The sequence below is a fragment of the Prunus dulcis genome, chromosome 2 (genome assembly GCF_902201215.1).
Source record: "Prunus dulcis chromosome 2, ALMONDv2, whole genome shotgun sequence".
Classification (NCBI taxonomy): domain Eukaryota; kingdom Viridiplantae; phylum Streptophyta; class Magnoliopsida; order Rosales; family Rosaceae; genus Prunus; species Prunus dulcis.
The window spans coordinates 23,939,754-23,965,274 of NC_047651.1; the positions used below are offsets into that span (position 1 = coordinate 23,939,754).

A 25,521-nucleotide genomic window follows, 5' to 3' on the forward strand; every position below is an offset into this window, starting at 1 on the left:
TGAGAAAGGAGATACCACTAGAACAAGTTTCAGTTGGTAATTTGTCCATGTTAGAAAATAAAATGAAGAAAACATAGAAATTAATTTTAAAGACGGATTTGCCCTTATTTGTCTTGATGGATATAAATGATTTACGCTTTTTCGTGGAAGACGCTTTCTCCACAAAATTATCTTCTTCACAAGACGCTTGCTTTTCTTCGACTCCTCCGCATTCCGCAAGTCATTTTCTTTCTGAGAGGAGAAAACAATCAAACATGATCAAAGCGCTCTCTTTGCTGCTCCTCCAAGTTGCCTTCCTCTTCACGCTCTCAGAAGCCAAATCAAGCATCATACAGCCTGAACCGGCCAAAGACTTCAATATCAGCCAGATACAGGTAAATACAACAATCGGCAAATTAGCAAACTTTCGTTTAATTTGATATATTTTCAACTTCTGCTAACATTTTCATCTTCTTTTTCATACAAAAGAATGCGGGGACTTGTTCTTATACGGCGATTATAACCACAAGCTGCTCCTCAACGAGATACACAAGGGACCAGATCAGTATCTCCTTTGGGGATGCTTATGGCAACCAGGTTCTCCCTCTCTCTCTCTCTCTACTTACTCTAATTTGCCTGTTAAATTTATCAGAAAAAGAGGGTTAATCGTAATATATGATAGGATTGTGTTTAGAAAACAAGCGTAGAGCATATGGGTATTTCAAAGAACAGAGCACAAATTGACCCTGACTGGAATTTAAGACCAACCCATGTCTTGAAATTGAAACCCTTACCCTTGTAATTGGTATTAACTTATAATCAAAAGTTATTAGGATTGTTAAAAAGTATTATCTTGCTTAGTTCTAGTTTCTTGAACATGGAGAAACCAATGGAAGGAAGTTAGGTTCCAATTTTTTCTTGTAAATTTGGCAAGAAACAAACAAAAAATAAAGTATTTTCTTAGTCCCACCACCCCACAGGAATTGTATTATGCTGTTTTAGTAGTACAAGGTGCACTTTTGTTTATATTTTATTTTATTTTAAAGTTTGGGTTTAGCGTGTTGAATGTAAAACTAATGTATTAGCTCTTATAGATTTGGTTGCAGATACACCCAAGCTTTTTAGAATAAATCTAATGTGTTAAAATGGAAAACCAAATGCATTAGCATTAGATATGGTTGCATATACATCTTAACTTGTTAGAAAACTTAGAATCAAGTTAATGTGTTAAATGCTGAACGCCAATGTATTAGCATTTAGATTTGGCTCCATATGTAACTTAACAGGATCAAATTTTTTTTTTTTTTCTGGGCAGATTTATGCACCGCGACTTGACGATGCATCTTCAAGAACATTTGAACGGTGTTCTACAGACACATTCGAGATATACGGACCCTGTGCATACCAAATCTGTTATCTGTATGTCTACAGAACAGGACCGGATGGTTGGAAACCTGAGAATGTGAAAATCTATGGCCACAATTCCAGGGCTGTTACCTTTTCCTACAACACCTTCATTCCCAGTGATCTTTGGTACGGCTTTAACTTGTGCAACACTGCCTCCTCTTCTGCCCAGCCATCTGCTCAGAAATGGCTTATGTATCTCATTGTTGGGCTTCTTGTTTTTCTTCAATTGTAATCTTAGTATTTTCCCTATGCCCCTAGTCTCTTACATTGTTATACTTTTGTCAGTGTTTAGAAGAAACAGAAGGTTGTATTTTTCTTACGGATTGGGCGAGATATATGAATCCCCTTCTTTACTAGATTACTACTATGAGTTTCATTTTTGTTAAGAGCACAATTAACCACGATACATTATCCTTGACATCCCAATGACAACATATAACAATTTCCAGCTGACAATTAATATCCCGACTCTCAAGTCTGGGAATTGGGGAAGAACAATGATGCCCAAATTTAATCTTGGGCTGATTAGCGTAATTAGCTTCCCCAAAAAAATTGTTTGAAGTCGTTTGAGCTATTATCTTTTAAAAGCCAATAAACAATATTGGGATGCCACGTTTTGTTTGTGTGCTGTGCATTGACCGGGCTACCTTCTTTTGCCGTACGCTAGATAGATATTTTACAACTGACGAGCACGTGGAAATCCAACGGTAGGAAACCAAAATTCGTAGCGGTGCATGATCTAACGGCCCAAGAAGCCTTCACTCCTACAACCATAAAAGCCGCGAAACCCTAATTTATTTTCTCCTCTCTCATTCTCCTGCTAACGCACCTCACTGCCACAACTTTCTGTAGCAGGAGAAACCCCGAAGCTCCGCCTCTTTCTCGTTTGTTCTCTCCCTCTTTCTGTTTCTCTATTTACACAGACGTATACACACGTTTTCTGTCCTTAAAACGTCATGCCTTCGTTAGATATATCTGATTATCTACTCGCCGAGACCACTCCAAAGGAGAAAAAGGAGAAGAAGATGAAAAAGTCGAAAAGCGAAACCCTAGAAGCCGACTCTCCAAGTACTGAGAAGAAGGCGAAGAAAGAGTCGAAGCTCAAAAAGCGTAAGGCTTTGGATGTCGAAGCCGACGAAGATAGGAGCGATACTAGCTCGGAGCTCGGCGAGGCTGTGAATGCCAAGTCCAAAAGCGAGGAGAAGACCAAGAAGAAGTCGAAGAAAGCCAAGGTGGAACAAGAGGAGGAGCCCAAGATTGAGGAGAAAAAGGCTGAAGAGGATCCTAATGCGGTCTCGCGGTTTCGGATTTCTGAGCCGTTGAAGGCCAAATTGAAGGAGAAGGGGATTGAGTCTTTGTTTTCCATTCAGGCCATGACCTTCGATACCATTTTGGATGGTTCTGATTTGGTGGGTCGGGCGCGCACTGGCCAGGTAATTTAATTTACTAATGAGGGCAGATTTTTTTTCTTCCATTGTATTGTGGTTTATTTATTTGGATTGAAATATATTTTTCGGTAGAATTGGATTGAAATGCTTACCTTGTTAATGAGTTTAGTTTTTATTCAATTTCTAAATTGTATACTTATTGTTTTGCAATATTGCAGGGTAAAACTCTGGCTTTTGTGTTGCCCATTTTGGAGTCTTTAATAAATGGCCCTGCAAAAGCATTTAGAAAGACTGGGTATGGTAGAGCTCCAACTGTTATTGTACTTTTACCCACTAGGGAACTAGCGAAACAGGTATTTTTAATTTACCTGGACCTAATGCTTGCAATGTTGTTGCTTTGAGAGTATTCACTTTGACAATTTTTGGTTCATTCAGGTTTTCGCCGACTTTGAGTTTTATGGTGGTGCCATGGGGTTAGCAGCATGTTGTGTATACGGTGGATCTCCCTACCAGCCTCAAGAATATAAGTTGAAGAGAGGGGTTGATATTGTTATTGGAACACCTGGACGTATAAAGGTATTGGCTGTTGTCCATCATAGTTGAGTTCTTGTGCTAGCTCTGGTACTTTGCGGTATACTTGTAATTATAAATTACTTTTTTGGAAATTTGTAGGATCATATAGAGAAGGGAAATATCGACTTAAGTACCTTGAAGTTCCGGGTCCTTGATGAGGCTGATGAAATGCTGAGGATGGGGTTTGTTGATGATGTTGAACTCATTCTAGGTATGCTTTTGCAGTAATGTCAACATCCATTTTTGGTAGCATGTTTGATTATTTCCGTGACTGCTGCATATCTTCCATTTAGTATTTTGTATCCATGCTTGTGGTTGGTGCAAATTTTTTTAAAATTGTACTTGTCCATCTGAAACATGGGATTATCTTATCTTTATGTTTTGCAAAGACTTCTCTTGCTATTTGACTGCTGTCAAATCATGTTCTTTTGACATTAGACTGTCAAAGTTTCTTTCGTTGACAGGGGATAAAATGGATTTTCAAAATTTTCTACAAGGTTGCTTATTCGTGCAAAATTTATGTGTCAAAGTCAAACTATGTTGCAGCTAAACATTTTCAAAGTGCTATGATCTATGTGCTGTGTCACTACTCTTTAATTTGGTTGGTGGTAAGAATTTTAAATGGCAATTAATATCTCTTCGTTGGGTTTGCAGGAAAGGTGGGGGATGTGAGTAAAGTTCAAACGCTTCTCTTCAGTGCAACTTTGCCGGATTGGGTGAAAGGCGTAAGTATCTTAACTTAGATCCTCAATTTGGATGTCCTGAATTCAGTTTGTATACCTGAAACTTGTTTTGGTTTATAGCTGGATTTTGTTCTAACATTAGACCTTTCCTCCATCGTTGGCTTATGAATGATATTTTACTTTTCTTGTTTTCAGATTTCTTCTAGGTTTCTTAAACCAAATAAGAAAACTGCTGATCTGGTTGGTAATGAAAAAATGAAGGCGAGTCATAATGTTAGGCATATTGTTCTTCCTTGCTCCAGTTCAGCAAGATCACAACTTATTCCTGATATCATTCGTTGTTATAGCAGGTTGGGTTTTTTTTTTTTTTTTTCTAGTGCACAATAACATATGCTTTCTATTTTTGGTTTTGGGTAAATTGTTTGTAGATCTTTTTTCATGTACTGAAATGTATGTTTCTGACTCAGTGGAGGCCGCACAATCATTTTCACTGAGACTAAGGAAGCTGCTTCTGAACTTGCTGGGTTGCTGCCTGGAGCACGTGCTTTGCATGGGGACATACAGCAGGGTCAACGCGAGGTAAGTTGTTTTACACGTTTTTCCCCCTTGTGTCTGTTCAGTTTTACTGAATTATGTAATTTCAGGGTTCTTTCCTTTGACATTAACATTACTTTTCTAATAAAGCTAAATATTTTTGTTTTTCTAATCCGAGAATCTATTTTTTCCTTTCTGTGGTCTGGTACTTTCAGGTCACACTTTCTGGTTTCAGGTCTGGCAAGTTTATGACATTAGTGGCCACAAATGTGGCAGCGCGTGGATTGGATATCAATGACGTTCAATTAATTATCCAGGTTTGTCTCTGTGCATATTGGTAAGCTTTGTAATATTTATCAATCTCAGATACTTACTTTAATGTTTATTTTTCAGTGTGAACCTCCACGTGATGTAGAAGACTATATCCATCGATCTGGACGCACAGGCAGAGCTGGTAAATCTTGAAAATTTTGGCATTTCTTGTTTTCTTGTATTTTATTATTTAATGGCTGTACTTTTATGTGGTACTTAGCGGTGTGTCCATATTTTCAGGCAATAGTGGAGTTGCTGTAATGCTTTATGACCCCAGAAGGTCAAATGTTTCAAAAATCGAAAGAGAGTCGGGGGTGAAATTTGAACACATAACTGCTCCTAAGCCAGTTGATGTTGCCAAAGCAGTAGGTCAGGATGCAGCAGAAATGATAACCCGAATCTCTGATAGGTATAGTTGAGATTGCGATGCTTGTAACACTTTGATGTGATCAGGTTCATATTTTAATACTTTTTTAATTTCAGTGTAATACCCGCTTTCAAGTCTGTTGCCGAGGAGCTACTTAAGACCTCTGAACTATCTGCCGTTGAACTGCTGGCAAAAGCACTTGCTAAGGCTGCTGTGAGCTTTCTATTTCTTCCTTATTTGATGTGCTTTTTTATTTAAAAATAAAATATCATTGTATTTCATGTTCTTTATTTATCAGCTTAGAAGTTGTTTATTGTATTGTGTGCAGGGCTACACCGAGATAAAGAAGAGATCACTTCTATCCTCTATGGAGAACCATGTCACAGTACTCCTTGAGGCTGGAAAACCTATTTATTCACCGTCGTAAGCACTTTTCACTTTTTGTCTTTTGTTTTAATTTTATGTCTCCTGCATAATTACTAAAAGAAGGATATGCACTCACCGCTGTCCCGTTCTTCTGTTTTAGTTTCACGTGCGGATACAAGTACTTGCTAATGTTGATTATTAGATTGGGAGTCGCATTGTGAATTTTCATTCTATAGTTATATCTTATATTGATTTAGTTTGTGCACTTTTAGTAAAATGGTTTTTTAAAGTACTTCAGATTGCCAGTTACCTGATTTGCACCAACCTTGTTTCAGTTTTGCTTATGGGGTCTTGAGGAGGTTCTTGCCTGAGGAGAAGGTTGAGTCAGTGAAGGGTATGGCGCTAACAGCTGATGGAAAAGGTGCAGTGTTCGATGTAGCAGCTGAAGATTTGGATATGTTTCTTGCTGGTATTTTTCTTTCCACATCTCAATGTGAATTAGGTGTACAAAATTGGTTCATGCATACAAATGTACCATGAACTCGCCTAATTCAATTATTTCTTTTTAGACATGGGAATTCTCGTCATGACAGATTTGTCTTGTCGTTGGTGGGTTTTCTTGTCTTACAAGTCTGATACTTGTAGTTGTATCATCTGTATTTTGGGTGCAGGTCAGGAAAATGCAGCTAGTGTGAGCATAGAGGTATTGGAATCACTGCCGAATTTACAAGAAAAAGAAGCAAGGGGAGGAAGATTTGGCGGTGGTGGTGGCTTCCGTGGTGGAAGGTTTGGCAGGGGTGGTGGTTCTGATAGAAGAAATGATAGGTTTTCAAACCGATCCGGTGGTGGGAGAGGTCGCAGCAACTATGGAAACAAATGGTGAAACCTTTTATCAACGTTTCTCAACGCCTAATCTGTTGTGAGCAACATAAAACAATAAAGGTTGCATTTACAATGGTTTCAAGTGGTGGAGGGGACGAGAAGCCAGTTGATCTGATGAGTGGGTGTAGAGCATATTTTGACAATGAAAATATTCAGTAGAGGGCCTTGGTTTGGCTCATTAAGGGATCATTTTTTTGTTCGTTTTGCGTATAGCCTATTATTCTGTCAACCCCCTTTTCTCTATTTTATTCTACAATTTTGTTCTTGTTTATTAGGTCTTAGGTTTATTTTTGGGTTTCCTTTTTACCTTTTACTAGTCGATGAGATTTTCCTTATTTCCTTTCTGCTTCTCAATTTCGTGGAATGTAAGAACGGTTTCTAATTTGTAACTTTTTCTATTACCAGATATAAACAAAGATGAGTGCTATTTGTTTCGGTTGTTTTGTTCTTCTCATCTTGTTTCCTTCCGAGACAATTTCTTAGAACTTGTGACCTCAGATGATGGTTAAATATTTCATATAATTCGCCTTCAACTCCAAATATAATTTCTCTAATTGGAATTTTAACTTGTCAACTGAGGAGTTGATTTTGCACTATCTTTCTAAGACTTTGACTAATTGGATTAATTATTACTATTTGTTTATTCAAGCTCTACCTTCTCGTACCGGGTTCCGGGTTCCGTTGGTCCCAGTTAGACAACAAAAAAATAAATAAAAATAAAACAGCCTGTGCTTGGGGCTCACGACACGTCGTCGTATACGCACCCTCTCACCGAATTTCATTTCGTTCCCCCCGATTCTTCCAGCCATTTCTTTCGGCGATAGGCAGAGTTCTTTGCTTCTTCTTCAACTTCTTCGGTTCCCGCTCTTAAACCCAGAAGAGCCAGTGATCCAAACCATATTTTCTCGCTGAAATTTCAAATCAGCGTTAGAAGTTTTTTCATTTTTTAAAGTTGAGACCTTGTTCGTCATGGGATGCTACAGAAGAGCAAAGCTTGCACTCGATGCCGTTCGCGGTTTCACAGCGAGGATTGTACCCAAAGTTGTAGCTAAAGAACCCATTTCGAGAGCTTTCTCAACCGAGTCTTCCACTTTGGCCTCCAACAAAGATAAGTTTTCTGGGTTTTCTTGGTGTTCTTCTCTTTCACAAAAATCAATTCCACAACTCGGATTTACCAGAAGAACACGGTACACTAGTCCCGTTCTTGATTCTGCCAAGAGATATTACTATGTCGATCGGAACAGCGTGCACCATTTTAAACCGAGAGGCCCCCGTAAGTGGTTTCAGAGTCCTAGAAACGTGTTCATTGTGGTTCTGGTGGGTTCTGGGGTTTTCATCACTGTGTATTTTGGGAATTTGGAGACTATTCCCTACACGAAGCGAACCCATTTTGTGATTTTGTCGAAAGCCTTGGAGAAGAAGATGGGAGAGTCCCAGTTTGAGCAATTGAAAGCCAGTTTCAAAGGGAAAATTTTGCCTGCTATACACCCAGACAGCGTCCGCGTTAGGTTGATTTCCAAGGATATAATTGAGGCGTTGCAGAGAGGGTTAAGGCATGAGGTGGGCTGGACTGACTTGGAGTATGCCTCTGATAGATTCGAGCCGGCACATGAAGGTAGTGGGCATGACACTTTGATGGCACTGAAGGACGTTGGAGAAGAGGTGAAGAAGTGGTCCCGTGAAGATGAGATTCTTGATGATGAATGGATTCAGAAGAGTAGGAAGACGGGTCAGGAACGAGGTACTAAAACTGCAACTTCGCATTTGGATCATCTGAATTGGGAGGTTTTGGTGGTGGATGAACCTGTTGTCAATGCATTTTGCTTGCCTGGCGGTAAGATTGTCGTCTTCACAGGGTTGCTGAAACATTTTAGAAGTGATGCTGAGATAGCTACGATAATTGGTCATGAGGTATGAAGATTTCATTGTTTGGTTTTGTTTACTTCTTTAGTGCTGTTATATGATTTGATTGGTTAATTAGTTGAACAATTGTGTGAAGATAAGATGTTAAAGTTCATTTTTTGGGTGGTGATAGGTTGGGCATGCGGTTGCTCGACATTCTGCAGAGGGCATTACAAAGAACCTGTGGTTTGCAATCCTGCAACTGATACTTTATCAGTTTGTTATGCCTGATGTTGTCAACACAATGTCCAATCTTTTCTTAAAGCTTCCTTTTTCTCGAAGGTACAGTACACTTCATCTACTTCCCACCTTTTCAGTAATAACATCATATGATTAATTCTTGTTAGTGTTGGCTCATTCTGATGGCATTCTTGGTAACCTTAGTGTACTAGGAATGGAGTTGTTTACGGGTTAGATAATGGTATGGGTCATATTTGTTCACTAAAGGTTCTGACCTGGTTCTATTAAGATGTTTGAACATGTGAAGTCTCCCACAAATGGTTTAAGAGCCTTGGAAAATATTTTGACAGTTTGACTTAATGAGAAAAAAGCTTTTACTATTTCAAGTCGGAGCTTCATTGTTCCAAACAATGGATTAATGCTAGTCTGGAAATGTGCTCAACATGAAATGTTTGCTATATGGATATGTGTTTACTGGTTATTTAAATATTCTGTCACTTGCTAGATATAACCAAATAAACAAGACAAAAACCCATGGGTTTCCAGCAAATGGAAAAAGGGGAATTGTATTATTACAAAGACCCTTGACACTCCCGGTCACTAATGCTTCACCGGGAAAGATGAGAGAGACTTCTTCCACTGTTCTGTTTGACCTCCAATATTACCTTGCTGAACGATCCATTAGATGCACTGTGAAATGTGATTCTGTTGGGATTTTTCTTGTTGATTCTTTTGAAAGATCCATTAGATTCATCGTTATATCATTAGTGGTGAATTCTTGTTCGTTCTTGTACTCTTTTATGTTTTGCTCATAAAACTCTTGTTTTTTTAAATATTTATTTTAAACATCAGTATTCATTTTAGTGTTTTCACTTGCTAAATGTAATTTCATCTCTTGTTTCTGACCATTAGGAACTTTGTTTGGTTTCTAAAAGGATTTTCAGTGTTTTTTGGGTAAAATGAACATCATTGCACCTATAATATTTCACACTATATAATGGTTTGTTTATCTGGGATTTAATTTTGGAAAATATATATAACTAAATCTTGTGGACAGATGATTTTTTGTTGGTCTGTAATTGTATCCACTGTAATATTGAGCAAAAGAAGAATAAAAATGGTATTTTTACTTACTGCAGTGGTAACATTTTCATAATCTAATGTGTATGTCGTTTTGAATGTTGTAGGATTAGTGTTTCTGGACTTACCGAATAGCTTTTGACTACCAGATCAGAGTTGTTTGGATTCACAATTGGATGTTTATATAAATTTGCTCTTTTTATTTTGTTTTTCTCATCATTATTACGTCATTGTGTTTGCATAACAGCTGATAGCTTGACACAATTGTGAGCAGCACAAACATATCATTTTCCATGTTCTAATGCTCATGCTCTTTCTCTTGATTAGGATGGAAATTGAAGCGGATCACATTGGGCTGCTGTTGGTTGCTTCTGCGGGATATGATCCTAGAGTGGCTCCAACGGTGTACGAGAAGTTGGGCAAAATTTCCGGTGAATCTGCACTGAGAGATTATCTTTCAACCCATCCATCCGGGAAAAAGAGAGCTCAGTTGCTTGCTCAAGCTAAGATAATGGAAGAAGCACTTGCCATATACCGGGATGTAAGAGCTGGACGTGGGGTTGAAGGTTTTCTTTAGGACGGTCCCTGCATTTGATCACCATGTAACTCCTAACTCCTGCCTGCCACAGTTCCATTTTTTATTTTTAACTTTTGGAGAGGATCCCTGTATCTGCATGTTTCGGGCTGCAAGATCCTTTCCAACTGAGTTTTGTCTTTGGTTTTAACTTTCAAGTGTAAATCGGAAATTTCGGCAGCCTTAAAAATATGCACAGAAATTTATGCTAAAGAGATACAAAGAAATGTGAATTATGGTGTTTTCTTTTAAAAATTAGTATTTCTTGAGTATGTGAAGTCTTGTTGTCGAGGCATTGAATCTGTTTGGTAAGATGAATAGGAAAAACATTATTATTTGGAATTCCATAATAACTGGGTTTGTTCAGGGTGGTTGGCCGAAGGAGGTCCAGGATTAGGAGGCTATTATTAGATGATGATCACATTGACCTAGGTGTAGGATTCGGTTCATTTCACCAATCTATTAAACTCAACGCAAGTGTAATATATATATGATGATCACACACACACACACACGTATATATATACTCATTGCTTGGATTTGTACATAATTTTGTCTTTGTAATAACGATGATCAGTAAGTTATGCTAATAACCATCTCTTATATCACTTTGCATTCGGCATACCACTATGTAAGGTCGTGATCAGAGAGCATCAAAGATGGTTGGCCAAATGAATGAGTTTTCAAAGTTTGTTGAATACATCCTCGATTCGAAACAAACTTTGCAAACTTTGGCATGGACAGGATGAAATTTCTATGGGGGTGATGTTGCTAATGAATGATATTTTTTTTTCTTCGATATAATTGATTTTTTTTTTAAATAAAAAGAAATTACAATAAGGATTTGCGTCGGATTCCTAATATCCGTAGATTATATAAAGCTTTACAAACAACAAAAAAAGGAAAATTAGAGGACCAAATGGAAGGTTGCGTTTGATCATGGCCTAGCATTGCCAAAGCATATCCTACGAAGTTTGCTTTCCGATAAACATGCTGAAATAGAAGGATTTGATGCACTGTGAAATCGAAGTTTGCTATTGGAAGATCACCCTTTGCCAAGAATTCTATAGCGAGAGTTTTATATATGGCCTTTAGGTGAAGCTTTATCTTTTAACCGTTAAATTAAATTGATTAGTTTAATCCAAACAATTAAAAAATAAGAAATATTAGGTTTTAGACATAATTAACTTTATTAATTAGTTTGTAAGATATTGGATATTTTGGTTTTAGTTTTAATATCTAGGAAAAAACTACTATTTTGGATTAGCCCAAAGAGAGGCCCAGATTCGTTGGGTCAGGTAAAAAATAACAACTGATAAGACAATTTTACCCTTCTGATAAGACAATTCTACCATTCTGGTACAATTATACAAAGGCACATGTAGTAATTTTAGGGTTGTTGGATGTCCTTTTAGTAAAATTAGGTGGCTTTGGTTTTATATTAATTAAACAAAATTAATTATCTTTCTTCCAAATTAGTTAAGTTTTTTATAGGTTAAAACTAAAGAGCCCTAAAAAATAAGACATCATTTAAGAATCGTATATAAGGCCCTCTCTATAGAATGGCTCTACTTTTTACTTCCATTGGGCCCAATCTCACGATCCACGATCCCTCCTCATGTATTTAATAAGGAAGCCCATGTCATTGTTTTGGGTTGGGTTGCCTTGGGCCCAACCGTGGGGCCATACCGCCCCCGCGGCTAAGATGAAATCGATAACCATTCTCAGTCACTGAAGCTCAGGCAGAGTAAAATGGTGAGAGTGAAGTTGTTCACGTTTCAGATAAACGGATTCGATGGGCATGACCGAGTTCGTATTGTCGTGCCTGAACATCTGAACTGTAAGCCTCCTATTACGACATGTTTTTATTTCGAAGAAATTAATTGTTGCTAAATTTATCTGCAATTGTTTGCGGTTGGAGGATTCTTTTCAACTGAAATTTATGCTGAAGATATACAAACAAATGTGAAATATGGGGTTCTCTTATCTTTTACTTTAATTTTAATCTTTGTATTCTGTGCTTGCTTGCTGCCTGCGTTTGATGATGCTTAAGATTTAAAACATGGGCTTCCTTTAGAAAGTTGAGTAAAAAAATATGAAATCTCGCGTCCAAATTCTAATCCCTGTTTATTTCCTGAGTATGATAAAATTTGAAGCACCATGTTGAAGATGGGCTTCAATGCATTTTGCTTGCCTGGCAGGAAGATTGTCGTCTTCACGGTTGCTGAAACATTTTAGAAGTGATGCTGAGATAGCTACGATCATTGGTCATGAGGTCTGAAGATTTCATTGTTTGGTTTTGTTTACTTCTTTAGCGCTGTTATATGATTTGATTGGTTAATTAGTTGAACAATTGTGTGAAGATAAGATGATAAAGTTATCTTTCTGGGTGGTGATAGGTTGGGCATGCGGTTGCTCGACATTCTGCAGAGGGCATTACAAAGAACCTGTGGTTTGCAATCATGCAACTGATACGTTATCAGTTTGTTATGCCTGATGCTGTCAACGCAATGTCCAATCTTTTCTTAAGGCTTCCTTTTTCTCGAAGGTACAGTACAGTTCATCTACTTCCTACCTTTTCAGTAATAACATCATATGATTAATTCTTGTTAGTGTTGGCTGCATTCCTGGTTTGGTTGCAAACATAGATGCCGTCTTCATTATTTATTTCTCCCCAAAGGTTTTGGCTTAGAGTACTAATTGAATACTATACACGGCATCTTCTTTTTGAATATTACCTCAATTTTATAAAATTTCTAAAAATCCTTATTGAATACTGATGTACCCCTCTTAAGTATAGGGGTCCTATTACAAGCTTTCATTCATAGTACACATTTTTTTTTCAGACCAAAAAAAAAAAAAAAAAGGAGGGTTAACAAAACAAATCAGCATATTTATTTCTTATATTCTTCCCCTCGTATTTTCCTGGAAATTTCCAATGTCTAATGCTGCCTCTGTTAAAGGTAACCCATTGATTGGTAATGGTTTCAAAATAGGACCTCCCTCCTCCACCTACATACCCACTGCCGTCACTGCCTCTATATCTGCCTTCTACCTACGTTCCATCTCGTCTCCATATGGATCCCCACACTCACAGCTCCATATCATCATCATTTTATAATAATAGCCCAATTCTAGGCCTTGAGCTCAATGAATCAAATCACTTCAAATTGATTGTTTTAAGACAAATAATGTGACATAAGTGCATACATCCTATTTAGGGCTACCATGTAATGTATTTCGACGATTGGACCCTTATGTATTTTAGATTACCCTTAACAAAAATCATTAAGTTGTTTGGTCATATAAAATGTGCAAAAATACACAGTTGGTGAGATAAAACGGAAACATTAAATGTGGATAATCCTTCAAAGAGAATCTAAAAACTCAACGGTGTCTGCTTCTCAGAAATATGATATCTTTATTTTAAGAAAAATAAGGATACTCAACCTCAGTGTCATTGTGTGTGTGTGTATATATATATATGACGATGATAAAGGGTTTCTTTTCGTCATCATCCTCAGCCATGAGTTCTGTCATGGACTTTCTTTCTACTCCTTTACCTCCCATAGCAATAAGCTTATCTGTAATTTTAGCTATACTTGTGATCATATCCCATGCTAGAAGATTGGGCACTGAGGACAAAAAGAGATACCATCCTGTTGTGACAACCTTCTTAAACGTCCTGATCAACTTCTCTAGGCTACACAATTACATGACTGAGCTTGCATGCAAACACAAAACTTACAGTCCTGTCAGCACACCCAAACTCACTCCAAGACAAAGCCAAAGGACAGTCATGCAAAGGACCAACGGTCATCTCTCTTGTGCTAACGTGTATAGATGAGATAGAGTTATAGAATATACCTTTATACCTTTTTTGTGCCCTAGCTTTATCTAGGGTTTTCCTTTTCTGTATAAAAGCAATAGCTCAGGAATCGTAAAGGCATGCTGGGCCATTCTGAATATATGAAATGCATTTGTATCTCAACTTTCCTCTTCTGTAAAACCTTCTAAAGAACTTTCATAAGTTATGCTAACAGCTGTTATCACTTCCCCTTCTGCATCCACGTGGTCAGAGCATAAATTGGCTGTAAGTAAAGTCGTCATAAAGAAAACATTATTTTTTGGGATTCCATTATAACCTTGTGGATGGCCAAACGAGGCCTTGGATTATGAATTTGATGTCAGTCCACTGGGAGATAAAGTGGTGCTGTAACATTATATATATATGTAACAAGTGTTTCTTTCGTTCATCATCGGATGAGTATCATGGATTTTCTTCCTATTTCCTTATCTCCCATTGCTATAAGTTTAGCAGTAATTTTAGCTGTACTTATGATCAGAGTCCATTTGGGTACTGAGAAGAACAAAAAGAGATACCATCCTGTTGTCGCAACCTTCTTAAGCGCCCTCATCAACTTCTCTAGGCTACACGATTACATGACTGAGTTAGCATGCAAACACAAAACTTATCGGGTGCTTAACTTGTTCACAAATTTTGTTTTCACCACAGATCCTGCAAATGTGGAATATATCCTCAAAACAAACTTTGCAAACTACGGCAAGGTATGTGTTCAATTGTTCTTAACTACTATATCAATGCAATTACATATCTTGTGCTTCCTTACTTTCATTCATCTAACATATTTTATATACTAAAACTATAGAAGCAAATTAACATGCCAAAGATTTCAAACATGATTAGCTCCAAATCCTGACCTGCTGCTGCAGGGGTTGTACCTCTACAACATTTTGTCAGATGGTTTGGGTAGTGGGATCTTCGCCGTGGATGGAGAAAAATGGGTACATCTAAGGAAGGTAGCAAGCAATGAATTATCAACCAAAGCAGTGAGAGACTTCAGCGGTGCTGTTTTCAAAAACAATGGTGTAAAACTTGCTCGGATAATTTCTGAAGCTGCAACCTCCGACCAAGCAATAGACATCCAAGTAAGCTTGCATTGCATTGTTATTTGATTTCTTCTGTAGATATTTTAATCTTGACGTTTTGTTTGTTTTTGGGAAGGATTTGTTTATGAAAGCAGCCTTAGATTCAATCGTCAAGGTTCTCCTTGGTATCGAAGTAGACACCATGTATGGGACAAATGAAGAAGCTACCCGGTTTTCCAATGCTTTTGATGTAGTAAATGAGATGACCTTGTATCGTTGCGTTGATTTCTCCTGGAAGATTAAAAAGTTGTTAGACATTGGATCAGAAGCCATGCTAAGGAAGAATTTAAAAGTGGTAGATGAGTTTGTTTATAACTTAATCAAAAGCAAGACTGAAACAGTTCCTAATTCAGGAGATGATCCACATGTGAGTTATCTTCTGGCTTCCAGTCCATATCTGTTTTGTTCTAGATTAATTGAATTAAATTATTATTATTATTATTATTAATAGTGCAACTGAATGAGTGGCAGTTGAAGAGAAGAGACATTGTTTCGAGGCTTTTGGAATCGAGGGAGACTGATCCGAAGTACTTGAGAGACATGATCTTCAGTCTGGTTGTTGCTGGAAAAGACACAACGGCTAGCACTCTTTCATGGTTTATTTATATGATCTGCAAGCATCCTCATATACAGGAAAAGATTGCACAGGAACTTAGAGAAGCAACAAATATGAAGGATAATTCAAGCATTGATGAGCTTGCCGACAACCTTACTGAAGAAGCCCTTGACAAAATGCAATATCTGGTTGCAGCTTTGACTGAGACAACCAGGCTCTACCCTGCAGTTCCATTGGTAATTTTATCTTTTAGCATCTGAAATCTAATGCCTGAATTTGGATATATCCTTTATTTTTTTACTTATCAATGAACAGAGTATCAAGTTTGTGTCATGGTGTCATAGAATGCGAAGATTTGTTCATGTGACGATACTTGGCCAGATGGATTTAGTGTAAAAAAAGGAGATTTGGTGGGATACCACGCTTATGGCATGGGGAGGATGAAATTTCTATGGGGTGATGATGCAGAAGAATTTCGGCCAGAGAGATGGCTCGACGAAAATGGGGTTTTCAAGCAAGAAAGCTCTTTCAAATTCACAGCCTTCAGTGTAAGGAAAGAATGTTGAGATATCATCACTGGCACATATTACACATGTTTTCTTGTTTGCTGGAGAGAAATTATTTTAATTCTGAAGAAATTTAAATTATGATTTACACAGGCCGGTCCAAGGATTTGTCTAGGGAAGGACTTTGCTCAAAGAGAGACGACGATGTTTTCTGCTGTACTTGTTGGCAGCTACATATTCAAGCTGAGGGATGAGAACAAAGTGGCCAACTACAAGACCAAGATCACCCACCATATTGAGGGAGGCCTTTATGTGCAAGCGTCTCCAAGATTTGCGCATGCAATGCAAGACCTTAATTAGATATATGCATGCCTTAAACTTCCAGTACTTTTTCTATATATTTATTGTATTACTTCTTAATTATGCAAGACCTTAATTAGTTCTTTCATTACGTATTTGGTGACACAAATGCGTTCGGTTGTTAGAATTGTTGTTTTACACTGCATTGGACCAACCTTATCACTATATGATGAATAATTGCTCGATGTCCAACAAAATTAATTATCTTCCCTTATGTTGTAATGATATATTTCTTTCTTTCATCTCATTGAAATCAAATGTGATACGGTGGAAAATAGATCTTGGACATTTTCTAACTTTAAAGATAAAATACCACGAAATTAGAAGGTACTTGAGAAAGCCAACTCACTTTTACAGTTTACCGGAAGTATGCAGCACGCACCCTAGTAACAGCTCAGCCAGAGATAGGCTCGCATGATCGCATCGGCCCTTGAAAATTCGGAAGACCGAGTGTCATTTACGTCCGGTCGTATCTGGGTTTGAATGAGACAACCAGACTATACCCTGCTGTTCCACTTGTGATTATAATTCAAACACAATTGCAAGGCTAAGCTGATATAAACAACATTGTCTGCTGACCTTTCTGAATTTGAATCTTTATAATTACTTTTAACAAGTTTTATTCGTATTAGCGTGTGGTCGTTCTGATTCAATTAAAAAAGATAAGCTGAAGATATACAAAGAAGAGTAGAAAGGTGAAATATTAAGACTTGGGCTTCCTCCAAAAAGATATATAAATCTCTCTGCCATTTAAATCCAAATGCCAAGTCTTAGGAGCACGCTACTACACTTGCTCGAGGAGTTCAAGAACATTAGAGAGCTTAAGAAAATTCATACCCAAATCATAAAGTCTCCATTTTTATCCACAGATGACCAAGCTTTCCTCATTACCCGTCTCCTATTCTTCTCCGCCATTTCTGATTCTGATTCGGGTTCTCACAGATACGCTGCCCATGTCTTTCGGGCCATAAAGGATCCGAATCTCTACGTCTATAACGTCATGATCAGAGCATATGTGTGTACAAAGGATGAAACTCTTTCTTCGTTTGGGTCCTTGTTGCTGTATAAGCAAATGCTCTGCGTTGGCATTTCCCCTAATTGTCTCACTTTTCCGTTCCTTGTAAAAGAATGCACAAGTAGGTTTGATGGCGGCACAGGCCGGAGTTTCCATGCACAAGTCGTCAAGTATGGGCTCGACAATGATGTTTTTGTTCAAAATTCGTTGATTGGTATGTACTCTGCATGTGGGTTTCTGAATAGCGCACGTACATTGTTTGATGAAATGTTGGAAAGGGATGTTGTTTCTTGGAACTCGATGATAAAGGGGTATTTGAGAAGTGGGAATCTTGATGTGGCATTGAATCTGTTTGAGAAGATGAACAAGAGAAACATCATTACTTGGAATTCCATGATTACTGGGTTTGTTCAAGGTGGTCGGCCAAAGGAGGCCTTGGAACTTTTCCATGAAATGCAGATCACTAGTGGTGATATGGTTAAACCGGATAAGATCACAATTGCCAGTGTCGTTGCAGCTTGTGCTCATCTTGGTGCAATTGATCATGGGATATGGGTGCATGCGTACCTGAGGAGAAGTGGCCTGGAGAGTGATGTGGTTATTGGGACAGCTCTGGTTGACATGTACGGTAAGTGTGGATGTGTGGACAAAGCGTATGAGGTCTTTCAGGAAATGCCCAACAAGGATACTTTGGCATGGACAGCTATGATTTCAGTGTTGGCTCTCCATGGGTTTGGAAATGAGGCTTTTGACATTTTTAAACAGATGGAAACAACTGGGGTGAAGCCAAACCATGTGACATTTGTCGGGCTATTGTCAGCTTGTGCTCATTCTGGTTTAGTAGAGAAAGGTCGCTGGTGTTTTGATGTGATGAAGTGTGTTTACTTAATTGAACCGCAGCTCTATCACTATGCATGCATGGTTGATATTCTTAGTCGTGCCGGGCTGATTGAAGAGGCAGAACGGTTTATAAGAAGCATGCCAATGAAGCCAGATGCATTTGTTTGGGGTGCATTACTCGGAGGCTGTCAAATACATGGAAAGGTCGAGTTAGGAGAAAGGCTGGCGCAGTATTTAATTGGTTTGGAACCTTTGAACCATGCTTTTTATGTTAACTTGTGTGATATATATGCCAAAGCTAATAGATTTGATGACGTAAAGAGAATCAAATCCTTAATGAAAGAAAGAGGGATAAAAAAGGAAGTCCCAGGCTCTAGCATGATTGAAATTGATGGGGTTGTTCTTGAATTTTCTGTGAGAGGATCACCAGATGTTGTAATGGAGGAAGTATTGTTGGTCTTGTATCAGTTGAGCCAGAGGAGGCCTTGGACTGTAAGTTTATGATTGAATAGCGGTTACTGGTAGCTTTCAAAATCTATCTAAATATTGTCTAGAGATCGGCACATATGAAAGAATAAATCAAAGAAGTGGGGTGCAACTAGAGGACTTCCGAGAAGGTCACCCTTCCTAGTAGGCTAGCACACTCTCGCCTAAAGGAATGGTTCCCTCTTGAAATTCTGATTATCAAATTGCTGTGCAAATGCTAATTTCAGAACTAGAGGAGGAGCACCCCTATTATAGTTTGGTGTCTAGGGGTCAGAAATGGCTACTATATAAAGATTTTAGTATTACTGATGGATTGGCAGAGAAGGAAATTGCCTTGCTGATAGATTGGCAGCTCTAGGCTTGCAACTGGAGAGGGGATGCAGAATTTGGGATAGTATGCCGGAAGGGCTTGGGCTTTTTGTCTTGGAGGATTTGAGCGGGGTATATATATATATATATATATAGCTTCTGTTAAATCACACATACACCCAAAAAAAAAAAAAAAAAGGGGTTTTTTTTCTTCCTCATCCCCATGGGTGTCATGGATTTTCTTTCCACTCCGATACCTCCCATAGCAATAAGTTTAGTAGTAACTAGCAAGGGCACCCGCGCGATGCTGCGGGTTTTGAAATTGCGTCAAATGTGTATAAAGTCGTTAAAATATGTAAGAAATATGGCTTTGTTTATATGTATATTGAGATCTAAATAGTGGCATCATGCTTAGTTTAGTACGTTTAAGAAAGCCATACTGCCCTCACTTGTTGAACTTGAGCCATCCAATCTCTTTCTATCAGTATCAGTGCCAAATAGGTCGTAGGAGAAAGACAAGTCTCAGTTTGGTATCAGAGCCGGTTACAATGGTGGACAATCTAAGGGCAGAAGGCGGTGAAGTTACAAAAAATAAATTAATAAGATAGATAAATTAACATAAATTGAGATCTAAACAGTGCCATCATGCTTAGTTTGGCAAGTTTAAGTTGTGAAAAATAAACAAACACGTTTTATATGATGCTTGTTATGTTAAAATATTATGCATAAATTATATATATAAATTGAGATCTAAACAGTGCCCTATTTATAACTTCTCTAGGCTGCACGATTACATGACTGAGTTTGCATGCAAACACAAAACTTAAAGGGCGCTTAACTTGTTCATAAATTATGTTATCATCACAGATCCTGCAAACGTTGAGTACATCCTCAAAACAAACTCCGCAAACTAGTATTCTAGAAACATTGAAAACAAAAGTCACATTTACAATGCAATAACATCAACGTGCACAAACCCACGTACACTATCTCTTCCCAAGGCTGCATAGTGCTGTAAGCCATTGCATGAACCATCCTAAAAAGATTATTGCTCATTAGTAAGATAAACATGGAAAAGGCAAGAGTTAGGAATTATGCTCATGGAAATTTAAAGATAGAAGAACAATATAAAAATGAGTAACAGATCATGACCATGCATATATATGGGTTTGAATATTAAATAAAAGAACAATCCTAAAAAAGCTTGAATAAGTAATTTACCTGATGGCATGAATGGGCAAATGAGAAATGACAGTACGTGTGTGGTGATGGGTTATTTAACGCTTCTACGAGATTGATATAAGCAGCCAGGTACTGTGAAGGATCTTCAGCTGTTAACCACCAACGGTTTCCTTTAACAGGGTTTGTTGCTGAATCAAACATATCATCAAAGAGGCCTAAGCCATACTATGTTTTAAATGCAAAAAAGGAAACGGCTATACCATGTTTTTTTAAAATTCAAATAAATAGTATAGCCGCGCCGCTATACTCGTATATATATAAAAAGGAGTATAACGGCTATAATTTCTTTTTAAAATTCAAATAAATAGTATAGCCGTGCGGCTATACTATTGTATATATAAAAAGGCCGGCCCATGTTTTAAGCCCACGTGTCAAAGAGGTAAAGCAATACTATTTTTAAATGCAAAACGAAGTATAGCCGAATGGTTATACTATTTTTTTAAAATTCAAATAAATAGTATAGCCATTCGGCTATACTATTGTATATATATATAAAAAGGCCGGCCCATGTTTTAAGCCCACGTGTGAAAGAGGCCTAAGCCCACGTGTCAAAGAGGTAAAGCCGTACTATTTTTTAAATGCAAAAAGGAGTATAGCCGAACGGCTACACTATTTTTTAAAAATTCAAATAAATAGTATAGCCGTGCGGCTGTACTTTTATATATATAAAAAGGCCTGGCCAAGGTCTAAGCCCACGTGTCAAAGAGGCCTAAGCCCACAGTGTCAAAGAGGCCTAAGCCATACTATTTTTTAAATGCAAAAAAAGAGTAGAGCCGAACGGCTATACTATTTTCTTAAAATTCAAATAAATAGTATAGCCGCAGGCATGGCCAAGGCCTAAGCCCACGTGTCAAAGAGGCCTAAGCCCAAAAAGAGTATACGGCTATACTATGTTTTTTTAAAATTCAAATAAATAGTATAGCCGTGCGGCTATACTTGCGGCTATACTATTATATATATATATATATATATATATATACAAAAAGGCAGCCCCAAAGCCTAAGCCCAAGTGTCAAAGAGGCCTAAGCCATACTATTTTTTAAATGCAAAAAAAGAGTATAGCCGAACGGCTATACTATTATCTTAAAATTCAAATAAATAGTATAGCCGTGCGGCTATACGATTATATATATATATATATATAAAGGCCGGCCCAAGGCCTAAGCCCACGTGTCAAAGAGGCCTAAGCCCACGTGTCAAAGAGGCCTAAGCCATACTATTTTTTAAATGCAAAAAAAGGAGTATAGCCGAGCGGCTATACTATTTTTTTAAAATTCAAATAAAATAGAGTATTGACTACCGGCTATAGTCTTATATGTATGTACGTACGTGTTTTTGAATAATACATTTGTATTCTATGCACGTCTCACGTTTAGTGAATAATTAGTATTAAATATTTTGATAAAAATCCTAATAATTTTGTTTTGGGACCCAAATATTTTAATAAATAGTACAGATGAGCGGCTATAGTCGTTTAGGTATATGTACACACATATGTGTGTGTGTGTGTGTGTGTGTGTGTGTATATATATATATGTACCTACTTTTTTTCAACAATACATTCGTGTTCTATACACGTCCCACGTTTTTTAAAAAGCAAACATGTTTGAGCTCCCACATTGGAACACTAGAGTTCCTTAGAGGTCTTTATAAGACTTACTCTTGGAAATAGAATAGGTTATATTAACTATGCAAGTGGCCCAATTGAGTGGCTTGTGGGTATGGCCTTCGGTTAAATGCCTAATTACTTGGGTCAACGGTTAATTAATATATTTAAAAATCAAAAGATGGGCCTTGAGCCCTTGGGGCTCTTGGGCTCTGTGATTTAATTAATTAAAAAATAGTCTAGCCAAAAAACTATATATATGTACATACGTAATATTCAACAATACATTCGTGTTCTATACACGAACTTTTTACAAAATTCAAGTATGATAGAAATAATTCTCACATATTATTGAATAAGAATAACATATGTTAGCAAAATTATATTAAAATATCATACAGTGGAAGATTAATATCTACTTTGGATATGTTGAAGAGGCCTAAGCCAAACTATTTTTTAAATGCAAAAAAGGAATATAGCCCAACGGCTATACTATGTTTTTTTGAAATTCAAATAAATAGTATAGCCGTGCGGCTATACTATATATATACAAAAAGGCCGGCCCAAAGCCTAAGCCAACGTGTCAAAGTGGCCTAAGCCATACAATTTTTTAAATGCAAAAAAAGAGTATAGCCGAACGGCTATACTATTTTCTTAAAATTCAAATAAATAGTATAGCCGGGCGGCTAGACTATTATGTATGTATATGTATATATATATATATATATATATATATATATATATATATAAAAGAGCATGGCCAAGGCCTAAGCCCACGTGTCAAAGAATCCTAAACCCACGTGTCAAAGAGGCCTAAGCCATACTTATTTTTAAATGCAAAAAAGGAGGATAGCCCAACGGCTATACTATGTTTTTTTAAAATTCAAATAAATAGTATAGCCGGCGGCTATACTATTATATATATACAAAAAGGCCGGCCCAAAGCCTAAGCCCACGTGTCAAAGAGGCCTAAGCCATACAATTTTTTAAATGCAAAAAAAGAGTATAGCCGAACGGCTATACTATTATCTTAAAATTCAAATAAATAGTATAGCCGTGCGGCTGTATAAAAAGGCATAGCCAAGGCCTAAGCCCACGTGTCAAAGAATCCTAGGCCCACGTGTCAAAGAGGCCTAAGCCATACTATTTTTTAAATGCAAAAAAGGAGTATAGCCCAACGGCTATACTATGTTTTTTTAAAATTCAAATAAATAGTATAGCCGTGCGGCTATGCCTATATATATATATATATATAAAACGGCCAAAGGCCTAAGCCCACGTGTCATAGAGGCCTAAGCCATGCTATTTTTTAAATGCAAAAAAGGAGTATAGCCGAGCGGCGATACTATTTTTTTAAAATTCAAATAAAATAGAGTATTGACTACCGGCTATAGTCTTACATGTATGTACATACGTGTTTTTGAATAATACATTTGTATTCTATGCACGTCTCACGTTTAGTGAATAATTAGTATTAAATATTTTGATAAAAATCCGAATAATTTTGTTTTGGGACCCAAATATTTTAATAAATAGTATAGATGAGCGGCTATAGTCTTTTACGTATATATACACACACATATATGTGTGTGTGTGTGTGTGTGTGTATATATATGTGTAAACACGAATTTCTTGAAACGAATGAGACAAAAACACGTGTACAAAATAATATTGTATTTATGAAATTTAGGGTTACAATCTCTGTATTGAATCCTCTGATTCGATCTCCAAAGTGTTTAAAGAAAATTTGTGTCTGATACAAGGGTCGTAGAGACTTGATCTTGATCAAACAGGTAGCAGGAAGCTTGTTTGGTGTTTGGGATTTTTATGGTGAAGGAACCGGCACGTATTTGTTGTGCTTGGTGGCTCTTCCAAGGTAGGGTGAACGCAGAGAGTTTTCTGTTTCTTCTGAGTGCTAGGTTTTTTCTCTGACCCCTTCTTTCGTCTTGAGGCCTCCTATTTATAGGCTTTTGTCAGACAATAACGCTACGAGCACCAACTTGTTTACCAACTTTTGAATACCAACACATGTGGCATATGACATGGCAACCTATGTCATCTGCCACCTCATTTATTTTAATTACATAATTTGTTATATAAATAAAAGAATTTCACACCGAAAAAAGAAAAAAGAAAAAAGAAAAAAGAAAAAGAAAAAGAAAATTCTTTTATTTATATAATAAATTATGTAATTAAAATAAATGAGGTGGCATATGACATAGGTTGCCATGTCATGTGCCACATGTGTTGGTATCCAAAAGTTGGTAAACAAGTTGGTGCCCGTAGCGTTACTCTTTGTCAGATGCTTGACCTAAATAACTTTCCTTGATTTGTGGGATTTGATTTGATTTAAATCAGTTCCCATAATCTGGCAATTTAACCAGATTATCTTCAATTGATTAACCTGATTAATATTTGATTTAAATCAAAGTCAATCACAGAAGATTCTTTCCTTTAATTTTGTCTTCATCTTGAACCGTTTGATGCACTCCGTCGGATGTCGCCATTTGTCATTTTTGACAACTAAACCGATTTTGATGAGTCACACGCCACATGGGCGAATTACGGGGCCCACGATTTAATCCCCCGAACCCTAATTATTTTCTTGTCAATGGAATTTATTACACCAAAATTTCTTTGTCTACAATATGTACCTACTTTTTTTCAACAATACATTCGTGTTCTATACACGTCCCACATTTTTTAAAAAGCAAACATGTTTGAGCTCCCACATTGGAACACTAGAGTTCCTTAGAGGTCTTTATAAGACTTACTCTTGGAAATAGAATAGGTTATATTAACTATGCAAGTGGCCCAATTGAGTGGCTTGTGGGTATGACCTTCGGTTAAATGCCTAATTACTTGGGTCAACGGTTAATTAATATATTTAAAAATCAAAAGATGGGCCTTGGGCCTTGGGGCTCTTGGGCTCTGTGATTTAATTATTTAAAAAATAGTATAGCCAGAAAACTATATATATGTACATACGTAATTTTCAACAATACATTCGTGTTCTATACACGTACTTTTTTACGAAATTCAAGTATGATAGAAATAATTCTCACATATTAGTGAATAAGAATAACATATGTTAGCAAAATTATATTAAAATATCATACAGTGGAAGATTAATATCTACTTTGGATATGTTGAAGAGGCCTAAGCCATACTATTTTTTAAATGCAAAAAAGGAGCATAGCCCAACGGCTATAGTCTGTTTTTTTAAAATTCAAATAAATAGTATAGCCGTGCGGCTATACTATTATATACAAAAAGGCCGGCCCAAAGCCTAAGCCCACGTGCCAAAGAGGCCTAAGCCATACAATTTTTTAAATGCAAAAAATGATTATAGCCGAACGGCTATATTACTATCTTAAAATTCAATTAAATAGTATAGCCGTGCGGCTATACTATTATATATATA

At 37.2% G+C, this 25,521-nt stretch overlaps 5 protein-coding genes across 8 annotated transcripts in view; all 5 read left to right on the top strand.

The window, feature by feature from the left end:
* The first annotated feature begins 143 nt into the window (after nucleotides 1-143).
* Nucleotides 144-1,747, top strand: LOC117618935 (embryo-specific protein ATS3B). The gene is made up of 3 exons (XM_034348712.1): nucleotides 144-374; nucleotides 469-576; nucleotides 1,295-1,747. Exons 1-3 carry the CDS (start codon nucleotides 255-257, stop codon nucleotides 1,616-1,618), a joined length of 552 nt encoding a protein of 183 aa, XP_034204603.1. The 5' UTR covers nucleotides 144-254; the 3' UTR covers nucleotides 1,619-1,747.
* A 434-nt stretch (nucleotides 1,748-2,181) lies between these two features.
* On the top strand, nucleotides 2,182-6,926 carry LOC117618488 (DEAD-box ATP-dependent RNA helicase 7). Its single transcript, XM_034348045.1, has 14 exons — nucleotides 2,182-2,819; nucleotides 2,993-3,127; nucleotides 3,210-3,350; nucleotides 3,447-3,558; nucleotides 4,002-4,072; nucleotides 4,226-4,380; nucleotides 4,498-4,609; nucleotides 4,780-4,881; nucleotides 4,958-5,018; nucleotides 5,117-5,285; nucleotides 5,360-5,456; nucleotides 5,572-5,666; nucleotides 5,945-6,078; nucleotides 6,281-6,926. The coding sequence occupies exons 1-14, from the start codon at nucleotides 2,343-2,345 to the stop codon at nucleotides 6,490-6,492; spliced, it is 2,073 nt and encodes a 690-aa protein (XP_034203936.1). The 5' UTR covers nucleotides 2,182-2,342; the 3' UTR covers nucleotides 6,493-6,926.
* A 322-nt stretch (nucleotides 6,927-7,248) lies between these two features.
* On the top strand, nucleotides 7,249-10,499 carry LOC117620350. Its single transcript, XM_034350522.1, has 3 exons — nucleotides 7,249-8,402; nucleotides 8,527-8,675; nucleotides 9,981-10,499. The coding sequence occupies exons 1-3, from the start codon at nucleotides 7,461-7,463 to the stop codon at nucleotides 10,228-10,230; spliced, it is 1,341 nt and encodes a 446-aa protein (XP_034206413.1). The 5' UTR covers nucleotides 7,249-7,460; the 3' UTR covers nucleotides 10,231-10,499.
* Nucleotides 10,500-11,910: 1,411 nt separating this feature from the next.
* The window catches only part of LOC117617240 (cytochrome P450 704C1-like), a 19,980-nt gene continuing 6,369 nt past the window's right edge, over nucleotides 11,911-25,521 (top strand). Inside the window, exons 1-7 of one of the 4 annotated variants that reach the window (XM_034346536.1) lie at nucleotides 11,911-12,067; nucleotides 14,744-14,796; nucleotides 14,962-15,177; nucleotides 15,254-15,544; nucleotides 15,649-15,969; nucleotides 16,078-16,281; nucleotides 16,393-16,784. In XM_034346536.1, coding sequence (XP_034202427.1) covers nucleotides 11,980-12,067; nucleotides 14,744-14,796; nucleotides 14,962-15,177; nucleotides 15,254-15,544; nucleotides 15,649-15,969; nucleotides 16,078-16,281; nucleotides 16,393-16,599 — 1,380 coding nt within the window. In that variant the 5' untranslated portion in view covers nucleotides 11,911-11,979 and the 3' untranslated portion in view covers nucleotides 16,600-16,784. Of the gene's footprint in view, nucleotides 12,068-14,356; nucleotides 14,797-14,961; nucleotides 15,178-15,253; nucleotides 15,545-15,648; nucleotides 15,970-16,048; nucleotides 16,282-16,392; nucleotides 16,785-25,521 lie in introns of those variants that run through there. The other 3 variants (XM_034346535.1, XM_034346537.1, XM_034346538.1) reach the window with 3 other exon arrangements.
* On the top strand, nucleotides 17,261-19,618 carry LOC117617238 (pentatricopeptide repeat-containing protein At5g66520-like). Its single transcript, XM_034346532.1, has one exon. The coding sequence runs from the start codon at nucleotides 17,360-17,362 to the stop codon at nucleotides 18,956-18,958; it is 1,599 nt and encodes a 532-aa protein (XP_034202423.1). The 5' UTR covers nucleotides 17,261-17,359; the 3' UTR covers nucleotides 18,959-19,618.

What these genes read in the sequence shown, in the direction of transcription:
- LOC117618488 (XM_034348045.1), top strand. Translation starts at nt 2,343, where the DNA reads ATGCCTTCGTTAGATATATCTGATTATCTACTCGCCGAGACCACTCCA. An exon ending in ACGTTCAATTAATTATCCAG is followed by an intron (nt 4,882 to 4,957) that starts GTTTGTCTCTGT and finishes TTTATTTTTCAG; the next exon opens with TGTGAACCTCCACGTGATGT. An exon ending in TTTGGATATGTTTCTTGCTG is followed by an intron (nt 6,079 to 6,280) that starts GTATTTTTCTTT and finishes TTTTGGGTGCAG; the next exon opens with GTCAGGAAAATGCAGCTAGT.
- LOC117617238 (XM_034346532.1), top strand. Translation starts at nt 17,360, where the DNA reads ATGCCAAGTCTTAGGAGCACGCTACTACACTTGCTCGAGGAGTTCAAG.
- LOC117620350 (XM_034350522.1), top strand. Translation starts at nt 7,461, where the DNA reads ATGGGATGCTACAGAAGAGCAAAGCTTGCACTCGATGCCGTTCGCGGT. An exon ending in CTACGATAATTGGTCATGAG is followed by an intron (nt 8,403 to 8,526) that starts GTATGAAGATTT and finishes GGGTGGTGATAG; the next exon opens with GTTGGGCATGCGGTTGCTCG. An exon ending in AAGCTTCCTTTTTCTCGAAG is followed by an intron (nt 8,676 to 9,980) that starts GTACAGTACACT and finishes TCTCTTGATTAG; the next exon opens with GATGGAAATTGAAGCGGATC.
- LOC117618935 (XM_034348712.1), top strand. Translation starts at nt 255, where the DNA reads ATGATCAAAGCGCTCTCTTTGCTGCTCCTCCAAGTTGCCTTCCTCTTC. An exon ending in TCAATATCAGCCAGATACAG is followed by an intron (nt 375 to 468) that starts GTAAATACAACA and finishes TTCATACAAAAG; the next exon opens with AATGCGGGGACTTGTTCTTA. An exon ending in GGGATGCTTATGGCAACCAG is followed by an intron (nt 577 to 1,294) that starts GTTCTCCCTCTC and finishes TTTTCTGGGCAG; the next exon opens with ATTTATGCACCGCGACTTGA.